Below are 16397 nucleotides of genomic sequence, written 5' to 3' on the forward strand. Positions count from 1 at the left end.
TGCGTTAATTTTTACATTCACTAGCTTGAAGAAACAGAAATGAAGCAGCAATTTGACTCTGAGTAATTTACCTGGACGGGTTTTGGTTTGACCTCTATTTCTCTTATATGCCTTAGTGCACAGTTTCTGGCATTAACAGAAGACCTGATATAGTTCCTTTTGAAGCCATTGAACCCCCTCAGCAGGTCAGGCTCACACTCTTGGTGAGCTTTTCTTCACTTCAAAAGGGTGAATTTTCTGTCAGGGTACAGAACAAAGTATCTGTCAGTGTCAACTTTCAGCATGCTAGCCATGTTAAACCCATCACAAAATGAGGATCTACATGACTTTTCTTACAGCCTATCCTCTAGACTATAATATCTTTTTAGGGTGACACAGTGAACACCTGATCTAAATAATGGCACAGGACTAGGTTCCCTGTGTATAATGATACAATGGTATCTTTCTGCAGCCTAACCTTCCATGACCTTTAAAAATAGATATATTATTCTTTTGCACTGAAATGCAACTGTATGCTGTGAATTTCCCACCATTCTCCTTAGAAACGTAAGCATTTCAGTCCAATGCTGGCTGGTTGAAATTCATTCTCCAAGATTTTTCTTTTGAAAAGTATTCACCCCAGAGATTAATTTCTTCACATTATATCCAGTTAAATAGTATTGCACATGAGAGGCAAATTTTTCCTCTTTTAGTTAAACTGTGGACCTGTGACCTTCTGAGCAGATCTGGGTAACATCAGCAGTTGTTTCATGCTTGAGATTTCTTTTACATCCCTCGTGGGTACCAAATGCCAGAACTAATTGACCTCATCTACCTTTCATGTCTTGCCCCAGTGACTGCAGCAACAACCTAACACATAAAAGGAGGTATCCAAAGAGCTTCCTACCACATGCTCTTTGGTCTCCATAGTCAGCTGTGGATTTTCTAAATAGTAGTCAGGAGCACAATGAACACTAATTATAATTTCCATTTGTGGTTTTTTTTGGTTTTAGGTTTTTTTTTTCTTGTTTGGTTTTTTTTTTGTTTGTTTTGTTTTGGTTTTGGTTTTTGTTCTTTTTTTTTTTAAGCTAAATTCTCATTGTTTTGGAACTCAAGGGGAATTTCAACCAACTACACTGAGTGAAGGTTGTGTTTTGACCCACTCTGCTATATCTTTTTATGATTTCAGTTTAAGAAGGGTTAGGAGCTAACCAGCTAGGGAAAAGCAAAGCTCAGACCAAATCAAAACATCTTGTGGAGGCACATAACTTTGGGAAGGGATTTCCTAATTGCTTGATGTCATCATCTGAGCTTAGTGAAAAGTCTCGGGTCTCAAGACCTTAGAGCTGGTTTTCTTCTGAGCTGGTTTGAATTACACATCTCTCAAAACAACAGCAGCACTTTACAGTGGCTTCTTCTAACACTGTGTAGTCTTTTAAGCAGATCTGCATGTGAATGAAGCAAGTACAAAATGGAGCAAATTCTCCTTCCAGTGCCTGCAACCCAGACCACTACAGTGGTGCAGTTCAGGGGCACTTCAAAACCATCTTAAAATCCACAGTTAAAACTCAAAGATGAGAATTTTATCCTTCATTTCTACACAGTGCCAGGGTAGCACCTGATTTCTTCAGTTTTCAAGGCATTTTGTGTTCCTATGCTTTAAACTGATGGCTAAAGTTTTGCCTGCGGAAGCAAAGAAATGAACCCACACCAATGATGAGCACAGATAAAACTAATACAAATGTTAATATAATGAGGAGGTTGATTTTCTTCAGATCCTCTTTTTCACAGTCTTCTGGTCTAATGTTCCCAATGTGCATTTCTTCCCGATACCCAAAGTTCTGAAGGTACTGGCACGTTAAGTGCTCCACGTTGGGGATCTGGACATTCTTGTTCTGGATGATTGATGAAAGCCAGATGTTTCCACAGCAGTTGAGTGGGTTCCCAGAGAGATACAAGTTTTTAAGTGAATTTTCTAATGCTAAAATATTGCTGTCCTCTAATGTACTGAACCTATTGTTCCGTAGGTCTAGAACTTCTAGTGGAGAGTCACTACCCCACTTAGGCAGCCAGTTCAGCTGATTTTCAGAGAGGTTTAAATGTTTAAGGTGACTAAAACAAGGCAAGTCAATATTTAACTCTATCAGGCTATTACCATGTAAATGCAAGTATTCCAGAGACTTTTCCAGTCCTGATAGTGCTTTAAGTTCTATTTTCAGTCCAGGATTCATGGAGAGATCCAAGACAACCAGAGGAGTCTTGTAGAAGGTGTGTCCTGGTAGGATGTTCAGCATGTTGTCAGCTAGGTACAAGTACTGAAGAGTAGGAGAATTGACAAATGACACGCAGCCACTTCCCTCTGCAGCAAGTCTTTGCTTAGAGTACGTGTGGCAAAGGCTGATATTATTGCTCTGTAGATTAAGCAGTCTGAGTCTAGGAAGACTAGAAAAGATGTCGAATTGCAGGGTCTGAAGGTTGTTGTTTTGAATATGAAACTCCTTCAAATTTGGCAAAGCACCAGCATCAAGGAGAAGGTTCTGCAAAGCATTGTAGCTCAAGTCAAGGACAGTTAGGGAGATCAATGCACTGTCATACCTTACTGCAAACGCCTGAAGACAGTTTTTGCTGATATTAAGGGTCTGAAGGGACAACATTGACTCAAAGAACCCATCTGGAATGGATTTGATGTCATTATAACTTAAGTCTAAATATACAAGCTGGGACAAGTAAAGAGAGCTTATATTTCTACTTCGCTTCTGATCAAGAAGATGAAAAGAAGCATCTAGCCATTCGTTATCGCTGTAGTCCATTTTATTATAAGGGGATTCAGCAGTGAGTTGGATTAAATTATTTGATAAATTCAGAGTTACCAGCTTATTTACCTGAGGGAAGACTGGGAAGTGAAGCAATTTGTTTTCACTAAGATCCAGACATCTTAAGCTGTATTCGTCATCTGACTTTGTGATACGGAAAGTCTCAATGCTGTTCCTGCTAAGGTCAAGTATCTCCAACTGCTTGAGATTGAAATCAGAGATGCAAGTAATTGAATTTGTGGAGAGATTGAGTTTGGAAAGGTTCACTAGAGTCTCAAAAGCACCTTCTTCTATGTCCATTATGATATTTCTCTGAAGATCTATCTCCATAAGACTGGGAGATCCCTGAAACATCTTGTGTGATATCATTACAAGACTGTTGTCTGCCAAGGAAAGGTACCGCAGTGTTGGAGCTTGCTTAATGAAATACTCAGCCATCCCATTGTAGAGATTGTTGTGGGACAAGTCCATTATTTCCACCTTGGGTAAAAGGCCAATCCCCTCTGTCCCATTCTGAGCAAGCTCATATAGGTTATTATTGGCTAAATTTATTTCCAGCAAACTCGTCATGTGTGCAAATACTCCAGATGTGATGAAGCTTATCTGGTTGGAGCTTAAATCCAGACACTGGAGGGAAGTGTAAAATGATAATGGCATTTCAGGGATGCTTTGAATCAGATTTCCAGACAGATCTATTTTGTTTACATTGGGATGGAGCTCATGAGGGATTTGGTGGAGGTCTTTGTTGTGGCAAAATGCCTGTGAGTTTGCCTGCCAGAAAAAGAGAGAAAAGGGGTCATCACATGACAAATGGAAAACATTTTTGCATGATATATAAGGAAAATAACATTCAACATCCAGGCAGAACCTCCTCCTGAAACACTGATCACACTACTTTCTCTGACCACTCAGACAGCTAGAGCAACAGTCCTAACACTCATTTGCAGCTAACAGCACTCTTTTCATTTTAAAGACATCTCTGACTTACAACAGTAGAGTTTTATCTCTGTGTGCTACATACTAAATATTCTCCTCTTTGTACCTTTCTCCTGGACTCTTTTTAATAGTCCCAAGTGAAGGAGTTTTGTCCTTTTTCCATTGCAATCAAGCACCATTTATTCATTTTTCTTCTGATGTTTAGTTTTCTCACTTTCATCTCTGTATCAGATTTTTCAAACTCAGCTTGCAAGAGTAAGTGGTACTTGAAAATGTTTCACTCTGTTGGCAGTGTGGGTGCCAAAGCAAGGAGATGGAAAAATATGTAAGGATCATATATCATAAAACCTGTCTCTCCTTCATGGTCACACCCTCAGATATTTGATCACGTCTTCCTTTAGCCACAGCTTAGTTTAGTAATGCACCTTTATCCAAAATGGGTCGTTTAACAACTGAAACATTTCTGATGTAAATCTTCAAACTCTTCCTGCTTTTACTATCCATGTTTACATGTTTATCCTTTTCCTAAGGTAACAGTTCCCTTCTTCTTGCATGGGGAGAGCACCTTTTGAAACTGCTCCAACAAAACACAAGTGACACAACATGGAAAAGACAAATTCTGCAGTTCCAGCTCTTGAGAGAGAAAAAAGCTTTGAGATGCAGTGAAGGTCATACTTTTTCAGGCCAGTTCTCAGCAGCAGGTAGAGAAAAAACCAAATGTCAAAACCAAATCCATCTTCCAGGTGCAAGTCTGTTTAATTGCAGCTAGGATTGAGTCTGTGTCCAGACCAAGATTTGGAGTGTGTGTTCATAAAGAAGATCAGGAACAGGAACATGAGCATCCTTGCATAAATATCAAGCTATATTTTGTTAATAAAGACAACATACAGCAGTGTGAGGAAGTGGAATGTGAAAGGTTTAGGCACCATTTAATTTACTGGAGGAAAACTCTTGTCATGAGTGTATTTGGGTGTCTGGGCCATATGATGTTTGTAGAAAGATCAGAAAGGAAATAAATAAAGAAAATATCTGTTGAATCTTAATTTTTGTGGAGAAGCAGAATCCAGATTCCATGACACAAAGCTTTTCAGATATTAAAGAAACATAAAAAGTAAAAAATATTAAAACCCATATGTCTCATGTGAAATTTGGGGTGAATGAAGTGGCAGGTCTGTTTTGGAGAAGTGTGGCACTAGTCTTTCGTGAATCTCTTTTGCATCATCTGAATTTTGGAGACCACACAAAAATGTGTCATAGAAGTATAAGTGCTCATCCAAGCTCTAGATGTAGTCACATTGCTCCACAGTCCTTCCTATAATACATCTTTCCCAAAGATCCCAAGTAAATTGACTAGTAAGACCTGAACACCATTTTTTCCCCCTTCCAATTCACTTAAATCTCCCCCAGCTAAAAATATTAGGGAGAAAGAAAGAAATTTCCTGCCTTCTTCCTGACGTTATTTTTTTCCTGCAAAGACATCGTAGAATTGCTCATTTTGAGCTAAAATATGCCTAAAGTTGGGCTTAGCTCCAAGTCATGAGAAGGAAGCCTTTTTTATTTGGTTTGTAGAAGAGGAGAAGCCAGAAGGATAAAAAAAATCCAGAGCGAAAAAGCAGCAGGTGCTTCACAGCCTAAGGCAGATGCCAGGTTTCTTCACACACTTTCAGCCAAATCTCAACAAGTGTAGAGCCCCCTCCACTCCTTCTGGCAGAAAGCATCTTCTGAAAGTCCTCATCTAACTCCTGTCCAAGCTAGCCAGCCAGTTTTCACTGAAGTCAGTGGGTGAGAGGTCAGTCCCCGATGACCATGTATCTTGCAGTATTTGGCCTTTAATCTGCATCCACAGGGGTAAAAGGGACAAATAAAATCTATACTTCCCACTGTCTGCCATTTGCTCCTATAACACTTCCCCTCCCATTTTTCTTTTTAAACTTTCATTCCTTTTCACTGACTATGTTGATCCTCACCATATTTCCTATCTTCTGCACCTTCTTTTCTCTCCTGAGGCTCAAACTGCATGCATTTCATCCTCATCAGGAGTAGGAAGAAAAGATGAAGCGCGTCTCAGTGGGATGGAGCAAACAGCATCTGTTAGGTGTATCTCCCCTCCTCCCACCTCTTAGCCCAATGGCTTGGTAGCCTGAAACTGGAAAAGATGGTTTTGCCAGTCTCATGTTCTGACTTCATCTTTTTTGCCAGTGCTGCTATCAGTTTATTTCAAGTCCATTGTCAAGAAGTACTGCAGGGTGAGGAGCACTTGGTCCCTTCAGTGTCTGGTCCTATTCATGTGCTGGCAAAAAAATGATCCAACAGCTCAAAACCTGAGCATTATTAAGATTCTGATTTCAGTTCTTCACTGCTCAGCACTGGGAGGAAGTTGTCATCCATGGTCGTAGGAGCCCTACAAAAAAAGCACCTGGATCCAAGCCTCCACTCATGTTCTTCTTTTTCAGCTCATGAACATTTGAAACAAAGATTTTGGGCTGGGGCCAATTGGCACTGACCTGCACTAGTGTGGTGTCCATGGCCATTCTTAGAAGAGCTGCCCAGGTGGAGTCTCAGCTACACAGCCAAACCTCAGCAATTTTCCCAGGCACCCCACTTCAGCTAACCTGTGATAACTGGTTGTGCACACATTCTTGCATCACCTCAATGCAAGGTGAGACAGAATTTCCTAAAACTCTTTCCCTTCTGTAAATTATTTCAAAGCTTATCATTTGCCAGGCAACATGAATTAGCATAAATATCTTTCTTTGGGAGGTAGAACATGATCTACTTGAAGCCTTGCCTGTTCTTGGTAGGCAGCATGAGTTAGAAAGAACCTCTCAACTTTTAAGCTGTACCTTGTTTTCTTGCAAATAAGTAGGTGTACCATAACTTGTATAATCAGTGCAGCTCACTCCTGTGTCAAGGGTCTGGCAGGGACTGCTTACTTCCTAAAACACATCTTAGGGCTCTAGTTCAATGACAGGAGTCATTGAACTCACCAGTGGTGAGTCAGAGATGGGCACAAGCTTCTGACTCATGCCTGCCCCAGGAGACTTGGGATGGAAGTATTAATTTCTGAGTTTTAGAACTAAAGGTGTCACCACAGGGAAAATACCATGTTAAACAGTGAGGCTGTGATGAAAAATAGTAATGCAGGACTTCAGTGGACCCAGCAGCTAATCCAGTAGATCCGTCTTTCTTTACACGGTGTTTGGATTTACACGCGCCTTCCGTTGGAGCAAACATCCAGTGATCAACATCGACATCTGCAATGCTGAGTTGTTAATTTATCCGAGAGGAGCATCCCAGCCCCTGACTGCAGTTTTTGGTCAGAGCTAAATTTATCTCCATTAGCTGCTTAGAGCCTTGAGTCATTGACTTGATGAAAGCAGTTTACAGCGGAGTGCTGAAAACAAGCAAGTGTTTACTTCTCAGCAGTCAGCCCAGTCTGTGACCCATCCAAAAAGTGGGATGGGACTAATCTGCTTGGATTATTGTGTGTCTTGCCCAGCCTTTACTTGACTGTGATACATGGGACCCAAGCTTCATCAGTCTTCTCTCCAGCCAATGAGCTGAGCTACTCAGGCACCTTCCCAAGATCGTTCTATATAAACTAGGTTTTAATTTCTTTGGAATTCAGGAAGTGCAGCAACACAGCAGGGTGGGCAGGAATGGAATGAGTCCCATAAGGGAATTGTGTACAGCTAGCAAATATTTTTTTCCTATTTTGGAAATTCTTGAAGGTTTGTGCTGAGAAACTTCAATATTCAGGGAAAAAAATGCTATTTTTAAAAGCCTGCTACAGTCAGAAACACTTTGGTAGGGAAGAGAGAAAGTTCAGCTGTGAATAAAATTTATAATATTGTACCAGGTGTTTGCAAAAATCCAAGGAGAAAATTTTGTACTAGAGCAAGAGGCTTTGTCACATTTTTTTTCCTCCAGCAGAAGTCAGGTGCCACTTCCCTGGCAGCAATGCTGTGTCAGGGCAGAGGAGGTCAGTCTCCTTGCTATTACAAAAGTGCTGGTATAGATATATTTCACAGAAGATTCTTTATTTAAAGCACAAAGAACTTAGGCCTGATAGAAATGAGTTGATTTTAGGTCTAAGTCTTTTCTCTGTCTCAGTCCCAAAACCCCTCTACGGTCTTAGGGAAATCAGGTCAAATGTCTTTTACCAGCTCCCCTTTAGAAAAAAACTGAGATAATGACCCTTCTTCTCACCTCACCCCTCCTCCACCTCTTTAATATGCTGTCACTACAAAAAGGACGTAGCCTGAGAACAGTCTTCTACTCATCCCATAACCCTGCAAATCCCATAACCTCTGCCACCACAGAAAGTCTGGTCCTGGGGTATTTCCCTTTTCAGGGACTACGGCTCTTTGCACAGTGCCTGTAACCAGGGGGTCCCAGACTCATTCCAGATCCCAAAGGGCCTGAGCAGAGATCCTGCCTTACCATTTCACAGGATGTTCCCTCTGTGGGGTGATAGTTAGAGGTTCCCGTGTTCACCACTGCCAGCAAGAAGATGATGTTCAGTTTCATGGTTCTGAAGGTAAAAGCAGTTATGGTCAGATTTCAAACGGAACACAGAAGTCAACACATGCAAAAGCTGGCACCAGATCATCATCTAATATGGAGATGGACACAAGCAGGGCCATAAATTAACCCATCTCTGAGCTTACTATGCTTATGACCTACCTGTGTAGCTTTACATTTCTTTGAGGCTGGTGGGAAAAGGAAGATGCAAGGCATTTAATGGGTTTGTGTGGTTCCAGCTGCTGCCTAGATGATATCCAGGCCACCCAATGAAGTCCTGGGTTCATGCTGGGCAGTGTGTCTGGCATCATGTAGAAAGAGCCCTCAAATGGAAATGGTTTCTGTTTAGATCCAATGAATTAAGCTGAAGATATTAGCCACAACAGGACAGCAGGCTGATGGACATGCTTCTGTCATGCAGAAGATGATTTCAGATGGCTTGTGAGTTCAGGATTTTACTTTACTATTTTGTGCTGCCCTCTAGGGCTGAAGCAGCTGTCTAAATGCTGCTTTCCTCACTTCCTTCTGCTAATTAAGTACTGCTGCTGGAAAACTCACCTTTACACAGATTTCCCCATTGCTTTCTCACAGAGCCACAGGCCTGAACTGTTGCAATGCAGTTCCCCCATGGCTGAAATAATATGCCAAAGAGCTGGTCTCCTAACACCTCATTTGCTTTGCAATGCACCCTGAAATGAGAGGCATAAATCCCAGAATCATAGAATCACAGAATGGCTTGGGTTGGAAGGGACCTTAAAGACCCTCTGGCTCCAACACCTCTTCCACAGTTAGGGACACCTTCCTCCAGACCAAGTTGCTGGTCTAGCCATGAAAATGCTATGAAAAGATAACAAGGCAGGGCATGATTAGGTGCAATGGATAGAAAAATCTATGTTAATCTTTCAAGAACACAGTCTGTCAGTGAGATTATCACAACCCCAGATATGTTCCCCTTGACTGGGCTCTCGTCAGACTACTTTTGATCATCTTCCCTCAAGCACATTGTGTCTTGAGCTTCCCTTGGCCGGAGGTGGCTGCAGTGCTGATTTTGGCATGCTTCCTGGAGTCAAGCTCTCTATCTGCAACCCCCTTGGGGTGAGCAGGGAACTCATGATGAAGCTGGGGACTGCTGTGGTGTCCAGAGGTTTAAATTCCTTTTGGATGCTCGGTGTTTAGAATTTGCCTTGTCAGCAGTGTGCAATAGCACTTGCAATGCACAGACACTTTCACAAGGAAAACCTCAACCATTTGAAGCCTCCATGAGAAAACAAATATTTTTTAAAAAAGGATAATTTGATTTAATTTAGAGATGGAGTACTAATATCATGCCTGTAAGGAAGAGCAACAAGTGACCAGGATGACTGCAGCTTCGCATTTTCTACACATGGATGTTCAGAGCACTTTGGGAAGTTTGGATTTGCAGGGATAAAAATAGCAGAGATTTTTTTGGTTGTGCTTTTTAAAAAGCCAGCTCAGTTCCTCAAGCTGTTTTACCAAGTGACCAAACAGTTGTGCCAGGTGAACTGTGAAGAAGAGCCTGGGCAGAAACAAATGCCAAAGCAGGAGGGAAGGGCATGCACTGATTCTGCTGCTCAGGACTTTGCTTCATTAAAATCACAGCCAAGTCAACTCTGCATACAAAAATAAGGACTCCTACATCTCCTGTGAACCCAACATGGCTTTTCTCCTGTCTTTTGAAGCTGTTGCCTTCCTCATGTCTCTCTCTGTCCTCTCTCCATTCTCACCTGTATCAGGTGTTTAGCCAACAACATTTCCCCACCAAAAATTAATATTTTCAATTAACTGGATACGTGGGGTTAGCCAAATTCCCTATTTATTCACCTTTTATTTTCTACTCCTCTCTCCAGGAAAGAAAAAGAAAATAAAATGACAATAGCATGAAATCCACCAGCCTGGAGATTTGCTGAGTGAGGGGGTGCATGAAGGGACAGTAGGAGGTGGGAAAATGCAAACACTTATATCAGCAGAAAGTGACATTTGCAGATTAAACTATCTGACCATGAAAGCAAACTATCTCCCTGGAAAACAAAGTTCCTGGGGAAACTCAAATTCAGGAACTAAAACATAATAATTTCTCGTATTATCTTAGTGCAGCAAAAAGAGAGAAAAATAGACTTTTAATTCAGCAATTTGTTTAAGTTGACAGTGGAGAAAAGGGAAAAGGTCTATCTGGGAAAAGGTCTATTCAATTTATGTGATTCTACAGAAGAAAAAATGAGGTGAGGATAGTTATTTCTGATAGATCTGATTGCATGATACTGATACCCCCCCCTCTTTGAATCCATCCATCATTATATTAGTAAAAGGTAAAGCACTGATACAGTCACTGAAATGTAAATATCTGCTTTAAAAAGAGATTACTTCTGGTGAATTTCTATTATTGAAAATTAAAGGACTTCAGCATTTTAGAGTAATAAGTTGATTTTAAAGTTGAAATGATTACATCTTAGTAAAAAAACCCAATCAAACAAACAAAAACCCCCACAAAACATATCCACTGTTGTGGAAAACCTAACTTTTGATTCTGTTTAAAGGAAACATATCTGCACTTTCATAAAAATACTTTTATCAAAATACAACAGGATTTGGCTTTATAAATTTATCTGTGACTTTTATATAAATTAGGATTTTCTAAAACTTTGTCAGTTCCAAATAATGTCTAAATGTTAATCCCCATGGTAACAGCCCAGATGCAGCAGAACCCTCTCAGTAAGTCATTGTTCACCCAAGGTGACATTCAAGCTGTCAGGATCTTAAGAGTGGCAAAATATCGCTGCCATCTCACGCCTCGTGCTCCAACAGGGAGAGCTCAATGACAGTGCTGATGGTGAGAAGAGCAGAGGAGCCAAACAGCCTTTTGCCCATTTTACCCGGGGCTGTGGGATTTGCCCAAGGCTGTGTTAAGATTCAGGGTCGAGGAGCTGGGCGAGTGGCATTTAATCAGTGAAGGCTGATCTCTGCAGCACTCCTGGTTCAGAGCACAATAATGCAGCAATTCCACAAACAAAGTCCCGTAAAGAAAGAAAAAATACCCAGACATGTCCCCATCTTCCATTACTGTAAGCAGAGAGAATAATAACGAACCCGGCGTGTGACAACTGCATTGTTGTAAACTAATCAGTGCCTCCTTAACATAAGGGATCTGACTCGCTGCAGTGCAAGTCCCTGATGGATTAAATATACAGCTGTGAGGGTAGAGCCATCTACACAGTGTGCTTAGCCACTTCCTCAGCCTATCCATAAACATGGTATATTTTATTTATACAGTACCTTCCTCATCCGCGTTACTTTTAAAGGCTGCAGCACTAAGTAACCAGAGCCCCCATCTCTCCCGCAGTCAAAAGCTCAACTTTCCAGCACACTGCCAGGTTCGCATGCATCTCCACGTACCTGCTCTGTGGCTGGAGGAGAAGGAGGAGCAGGATTCACCTCTGCTTGCAGCCTTCTGTCTCACAGACTCTCCCGGCAGCTTTTCCAGGGCAAGTCGAGGCAGAGTTTCCTTAGGGAAGTCGTACCTCTATCGCATGCCAGCTGACTCGAACTCTGTGAGCTCCGAGAGAAGTTTGAAGTCACAGGGAAAAAAAATGCTCCCCATAGACTGGTCCGTGAATTCATTCCTTTGCAGTCACGATCTCTTATGTATTCCCAGGCTCCCATGAGCATGTGAATACATACCTCTGTAATTGTTTTAAAATGTGTGTGTCCTCTGCGCTTCTCTTTATTTTCCATTTCGTTCATTCAGTCTTGGCTTATTTCCTGCAGTTTCTCAGCTGGTAATTACGCTCCTCTCATATTGACACATGAAATAGTCTGTAAATTCCACAAAAAGATCCCCTCTGCAGGCTTTGAGGACACATGCTTGTCTCTCTGCCTGTCCCACAGCTGTCAGCTTGCAGATTCCCAGGGGATGGAGTAAATCAGGGGCACTGAGCCAGCTGCAAACCCTAGACTCCAAGTCCATGCAGGATGGGATGCATAGCAAAAGGGTAGATGGGAGGGAAGTTTCGCAGTAGGGAGAACATATGTATTTGGCTTCCCAACAACTCAGTTGTGTCTCTGTGGCACAGCAGTGGGATGACCAAACACACCCTTGGGGGAAAGGATAAATTCAATTTAATGCTTGAATGGGAAATAATGTAAACACCTTCTAGAAAGGGCAGTGGGATGGATTTTTCTTTTTTCTCCGTGGATGCGAAGCTCTCTTTTATTTCAGAAGCAATACTCTTGTGTAAACCAGTGGGGTACCTGTGCATTGCTTATGTTGTCCTTTTCTGCTTAGATGTGCCCTGGTACCTGGGCAGGGGTGCATTGGCCTCTGCATGACAATTTGCAGCAGTGCAAACCTCTGAGAGCGTTTGGCAAGCTCCTCAGTGGGTGTCTCAGGACCAAGCTGAATGTTGAGTTCACCAGCCAAGACAAGCCCTGCCTGGGCCACCCCGTCAGGGAGCTCCTGCAAGCATCAGAAACCAAAGCAAACCTCCCAGGGACCACTGCAGACACCCTACCCTCTTCCCTGGATGCATGAAGAGTATGTCCACCGAGTGAACTTCTGCCTGGAGGAGATTTTTGCCTTCAGCATTGTGTGTTTTCCCCTCTTTGCACTGACATCTGCTATTACAAACAAGGATTTTGGATGGACCAAAAAACCGGGGGGGTGGGGGGGGGGGGGGTACTGACTCCCTTCTCCTGGGCAGCATCAATTCTGTCCAACTTTCCTGGATCTGTTTGTTAAAATCAGATAAAAACCATGTCCTTTAACACCATGGGCCAAACAGCTTTGTGGATTCTGCTAAACGTATGCTGGCTCCAGGGTTTGCCCTCTGCCACAGGTTACTGTTCATTCTCTTTAGCACACCAGCTCCTCACAAGGTTACTTCAGATCTGCACCATACTGGGACATTCAAGATGAAAATGTCTGCAGATGTGAAAGATTTGGTTTGTTAAATGTCACACTAAGTACATTTGTATGTGTTACTGCAATAAGAATGTAACAAGGATAATCAATTTAAAAGTAATGTGTACATTATGGCAAAGAAGTAAACAATAGTGATACATGTTTGTAATTGTATCATGTATGATAATGAACATGTATAGCTGTATATGCATATTTTTTAAAGGCCAAATGATTTAACAATTAGTAAGTGAACTATTTGTCATTGACTTGTCTTGGCAACAGAAGCAGATCTGGAGGAGTTCACTAGTGTACAGCAGCTCCAAAACCTTATTGAGGACCTGAGAATAGCACTTACACAGGACATAGGTGGTCCAAAAAATACAGCACACTATCAACGAGTGAGAATGTGGTCTGAAAACTCCAACAACCCTGTACTGTGCCTAAACTAGCAGTCCACTCTAGCTCTATCTTGTGGCACCGTACCTCATGACTATGGCCATGCTATTTGGTTTGGCATCAGCTCAACACTGATGTGTTGATGTACATCTCCCACCCAAGCTGCACCTCCCCTCAGGTGGGACTGACAGAGAGAGGTCACCAAAGAGATATTGTCTCCCCTCCTGTAATCACACCAGGGCAACCTGATGGCCAACTCGATGTCACAGCAGCCAAGCCTGGAGGATGTCTGCATCCATGCTGCTTGGAGACAGGGGCCAGTTGTATTTTCCAGGTGGTGCATGGCTAGATAAAGGAAAATAGCCTGTCACAGAAAGGATAGGAACTCTCCTGACAATGAGTTTCAGATTTATATGGAAGCAGAAGAAATTATTCACCCAGATGCTGCTGTTGTTACATCTCTATCTCTGGTGTGGGGGCTGCAGAATCCTGGGTCAACCATTGGCTGATAACCAGTGACACCTGAGTGCTGATGCTTCTCCAGTTAACATCTCTCCCACTAAAGGTATCTCTCCCAGGGAGTGATCCCTGGCTGGACCCATACAGACCTGTCCCTTCTCTAGAGCAAGTTGACTACTTCCAGGTGTGTATCACTCAGATACCTAACTCTGGGTGGTTCCCCCACAACCCTGAATTTGTTTTTTCACTGCTAGCTTTCTTTCAGAATACCTTGAATACTGTGGGGACAGCGTCCAAATCTGCTGCGGAATAGTGTGGGAGGACTGTGTGGAGCAGCAGCGACCAAACCTGATGCAGGCCCTGAAGGAAACCTCAGAACTACACCCAGCTTGGAGGGAACAAGCTGGTTTTGTGGGAAAAGGTAGCCTTGGGAGAGCTAACCCTCAGTGGGATTGACTCTGGGCAGCTGGGTTATGTGACAGCATCGATGCACCCAAGCATACCCCATGAAAGAACCTGAGGTTATGAGGAGGGACACCACACCCTGAACACTTGTAGGATCTTGCCACCAAAGCTGCTTACAAGCACCAGTCCTGTGACAATCTGTGCTGGTACCTGCCATGCAGAAATCCTACATGCCTCCATACTGAGGCAGCAGGATGTGGCAACCAGCAGGATGTGGCAACCAACTTTTTTTAAGTGTGTCCCACTTAAAAAAAAGTGCCACAGGTTCAGTTCTGGTCACCCAAAGTCAACCCTGGGCCCTCTCCTTCCCTTGTAAGTGTCACGCGATTCCCACTCTTCTGTGGGAGAGGGGAACAGGCTTGGTTGGTGGGGCTGGCATGGGGACAAGCAGTAGTGCAGGAACAGAAAGAAAAATTCCCAGCTCCCTAGGTGCTCCAAGACACCACTGCCAGTAAAAGCATCATTATCTTGAGCCTTATTATTATTGAGCATTATCTAGACCTTAGCCTTGTTGCTTTTTTAGAAATTACACTTTAAAAAAAAAAAAAGGAAACCAGCCAGGAAGAGAAGAACTGGCTGGTTTTAATAACTTGCAAAAGATTAGAAGTTGACCATGTGCTCACCTCACAGTTAAAATAAGTCATGTCTTGTCAACAAGATGTCCATCTTTAATTATAAATTGTATTTTCCCAGCCTGAACAAAGTTTGATATTTATGCTCCATTTCCTCCAGCTTTGATTATAGTCCCTTCTTTTTAAAAAACAGATGAGGAACTAGAGCTTTGCTCTGGCTGCTCTTCTTGTGTTTCTGCTGCTGTTGAGGGAAGTTTGTTGCTCAGATGATGCTTCACGCACTGGTGCTGATGCTGGTGGTGAGCAGAAGAGTGAAGTTGTCCTGATCACCAGGTCAGCTGTGACTCCTGTTCCAACTCATCCCTCATCATATGGTGCCTGCAAGTCTCAGGAACTGTGACATTTTTGAACTCAAAGAAGATGTTGCTCTTGGCGTTTCCCCAGACTGGATTTGTGTCAGTCCCCTTTGGTACCAACCATAACCTTCCTCAGGACCACACGGCAGGGTGAAAATACGTGTCCAGTTCTGCTGGGACACTCCACACTCACCAAGCCAGATGTGACCAGCCATGAAGGATTTAGCTGCGACCGTGTTATGACACAGTGATCTGAAGGATGGACAAAGTTCTGGCTCATCTGGTTAATCTTGGGTGCCAGGGTCCTCAAGCACTTCTTGATACCTAGACAGACAGTGCCAGAACATTGAACAAGAAAGCAAAATGCACATAATGGTGCAAAAAGGCATTAATGGAACCCTTGAGAGATGTTATACATCACTTGGAGTCGCAGATATTGTGGAAACTCCCAGCATAAGCAGGTATCGCCACAGGATATAGATGGGGTGACTTTGGTGATAAGGGTTTTCTGCAGAGTCTTCTGAGAGAAGGTAGCACAAATAAGTTGGGGAGAAAACAATGCTTGTTGGGGGGGGAGCTGCTGGGGCTCATGGTAGTGAGGCAGTAGGAGAAAAAAGAGAGGGAAACCATGTGGGGAAACTCCAAGACATGTAAACTGATATGACAGGAGCTACAGAGAGTCTCAAAATTTTGGGGGGTTGAAATGGTGCAAATAGAATTTGTGTTTATATTATGGTGGGCCAAAACAATCTCTGGCTTTATTTTCCAGACCCCATGGTCCTCAGACATGCACCATTGTTCAGTGAGACTTTGAGGCATGGCTTGCAAGCAAAGTCAATAGGTGGCCATCTCGAGAAGACAGAAATAAAGGCAGAGACTTTCTGCCTTGCACTTGCCCTGCCAGCTCTGGTGTCTGAAGGGAGCCGGCATCCTACCCTGATTTATGAAGTGTCTCTGGGTTTTTCTTGCTGTCTGCTAACTT

The 16397-nt window shown here is 42.8% G+C and overlaps 1 protein-coding gene across 2 annotated transcripts; it reads right to left on the reverse strand.

Moving 5' to 3' along the window:
• Window positions 1-1023: 1023 nt before the first annotated feature.
• Window positions 1024-12203, reverse strand: LRRC32 (leucine rich repeat containing 32). Of its 2 annotated transcripts, none has more exons than XM_048295513.1 (3): window positions 11664-12203; window positions 8172-8262; window positions 1024-3563 (listed from the first exon to the last, which is right to left on the reverse strand). In XM_048295513.1, the coding sequence occupies exons 2-3, from the start codon at window positions 8256-8258 to the stop codon at window positions 1632-1634; spliced, it is 2019 nt and encodes a 672-aa protein (XP_048151470.1). In that variant the 5' UTR covers window positions 8259-8262; window positions 11664-12203; the 3' UTR covers window positions 1024-1631. The 2 variants fall into 2 exon arrangements, with proteins under 2 accessions (XP_048151470.1, XP_048151469.1); XM_048295512.1 differs by lacking the exon at window positions 11664-12203 and adding an exon at window positions 8415-8624.
• Window positions 12204-16397: the final 4194 nt, after the last annotated feature.

The sequence above is a fragment of the Corvus hawaiiensis genome, chromosome 2 (genome assembly GCF_020740725.1).
Source record: "Corvus hawaiiensis isolate bCorHaw1 chromosome 2, bCorHaw1.pri.cur, whole genome shotgun sequence".
NCBI lineage: Eukaryota > Metazoa > Chordata > Aves > Passeriformes > Corvidae > Corvus > Corvus hawaiiensis.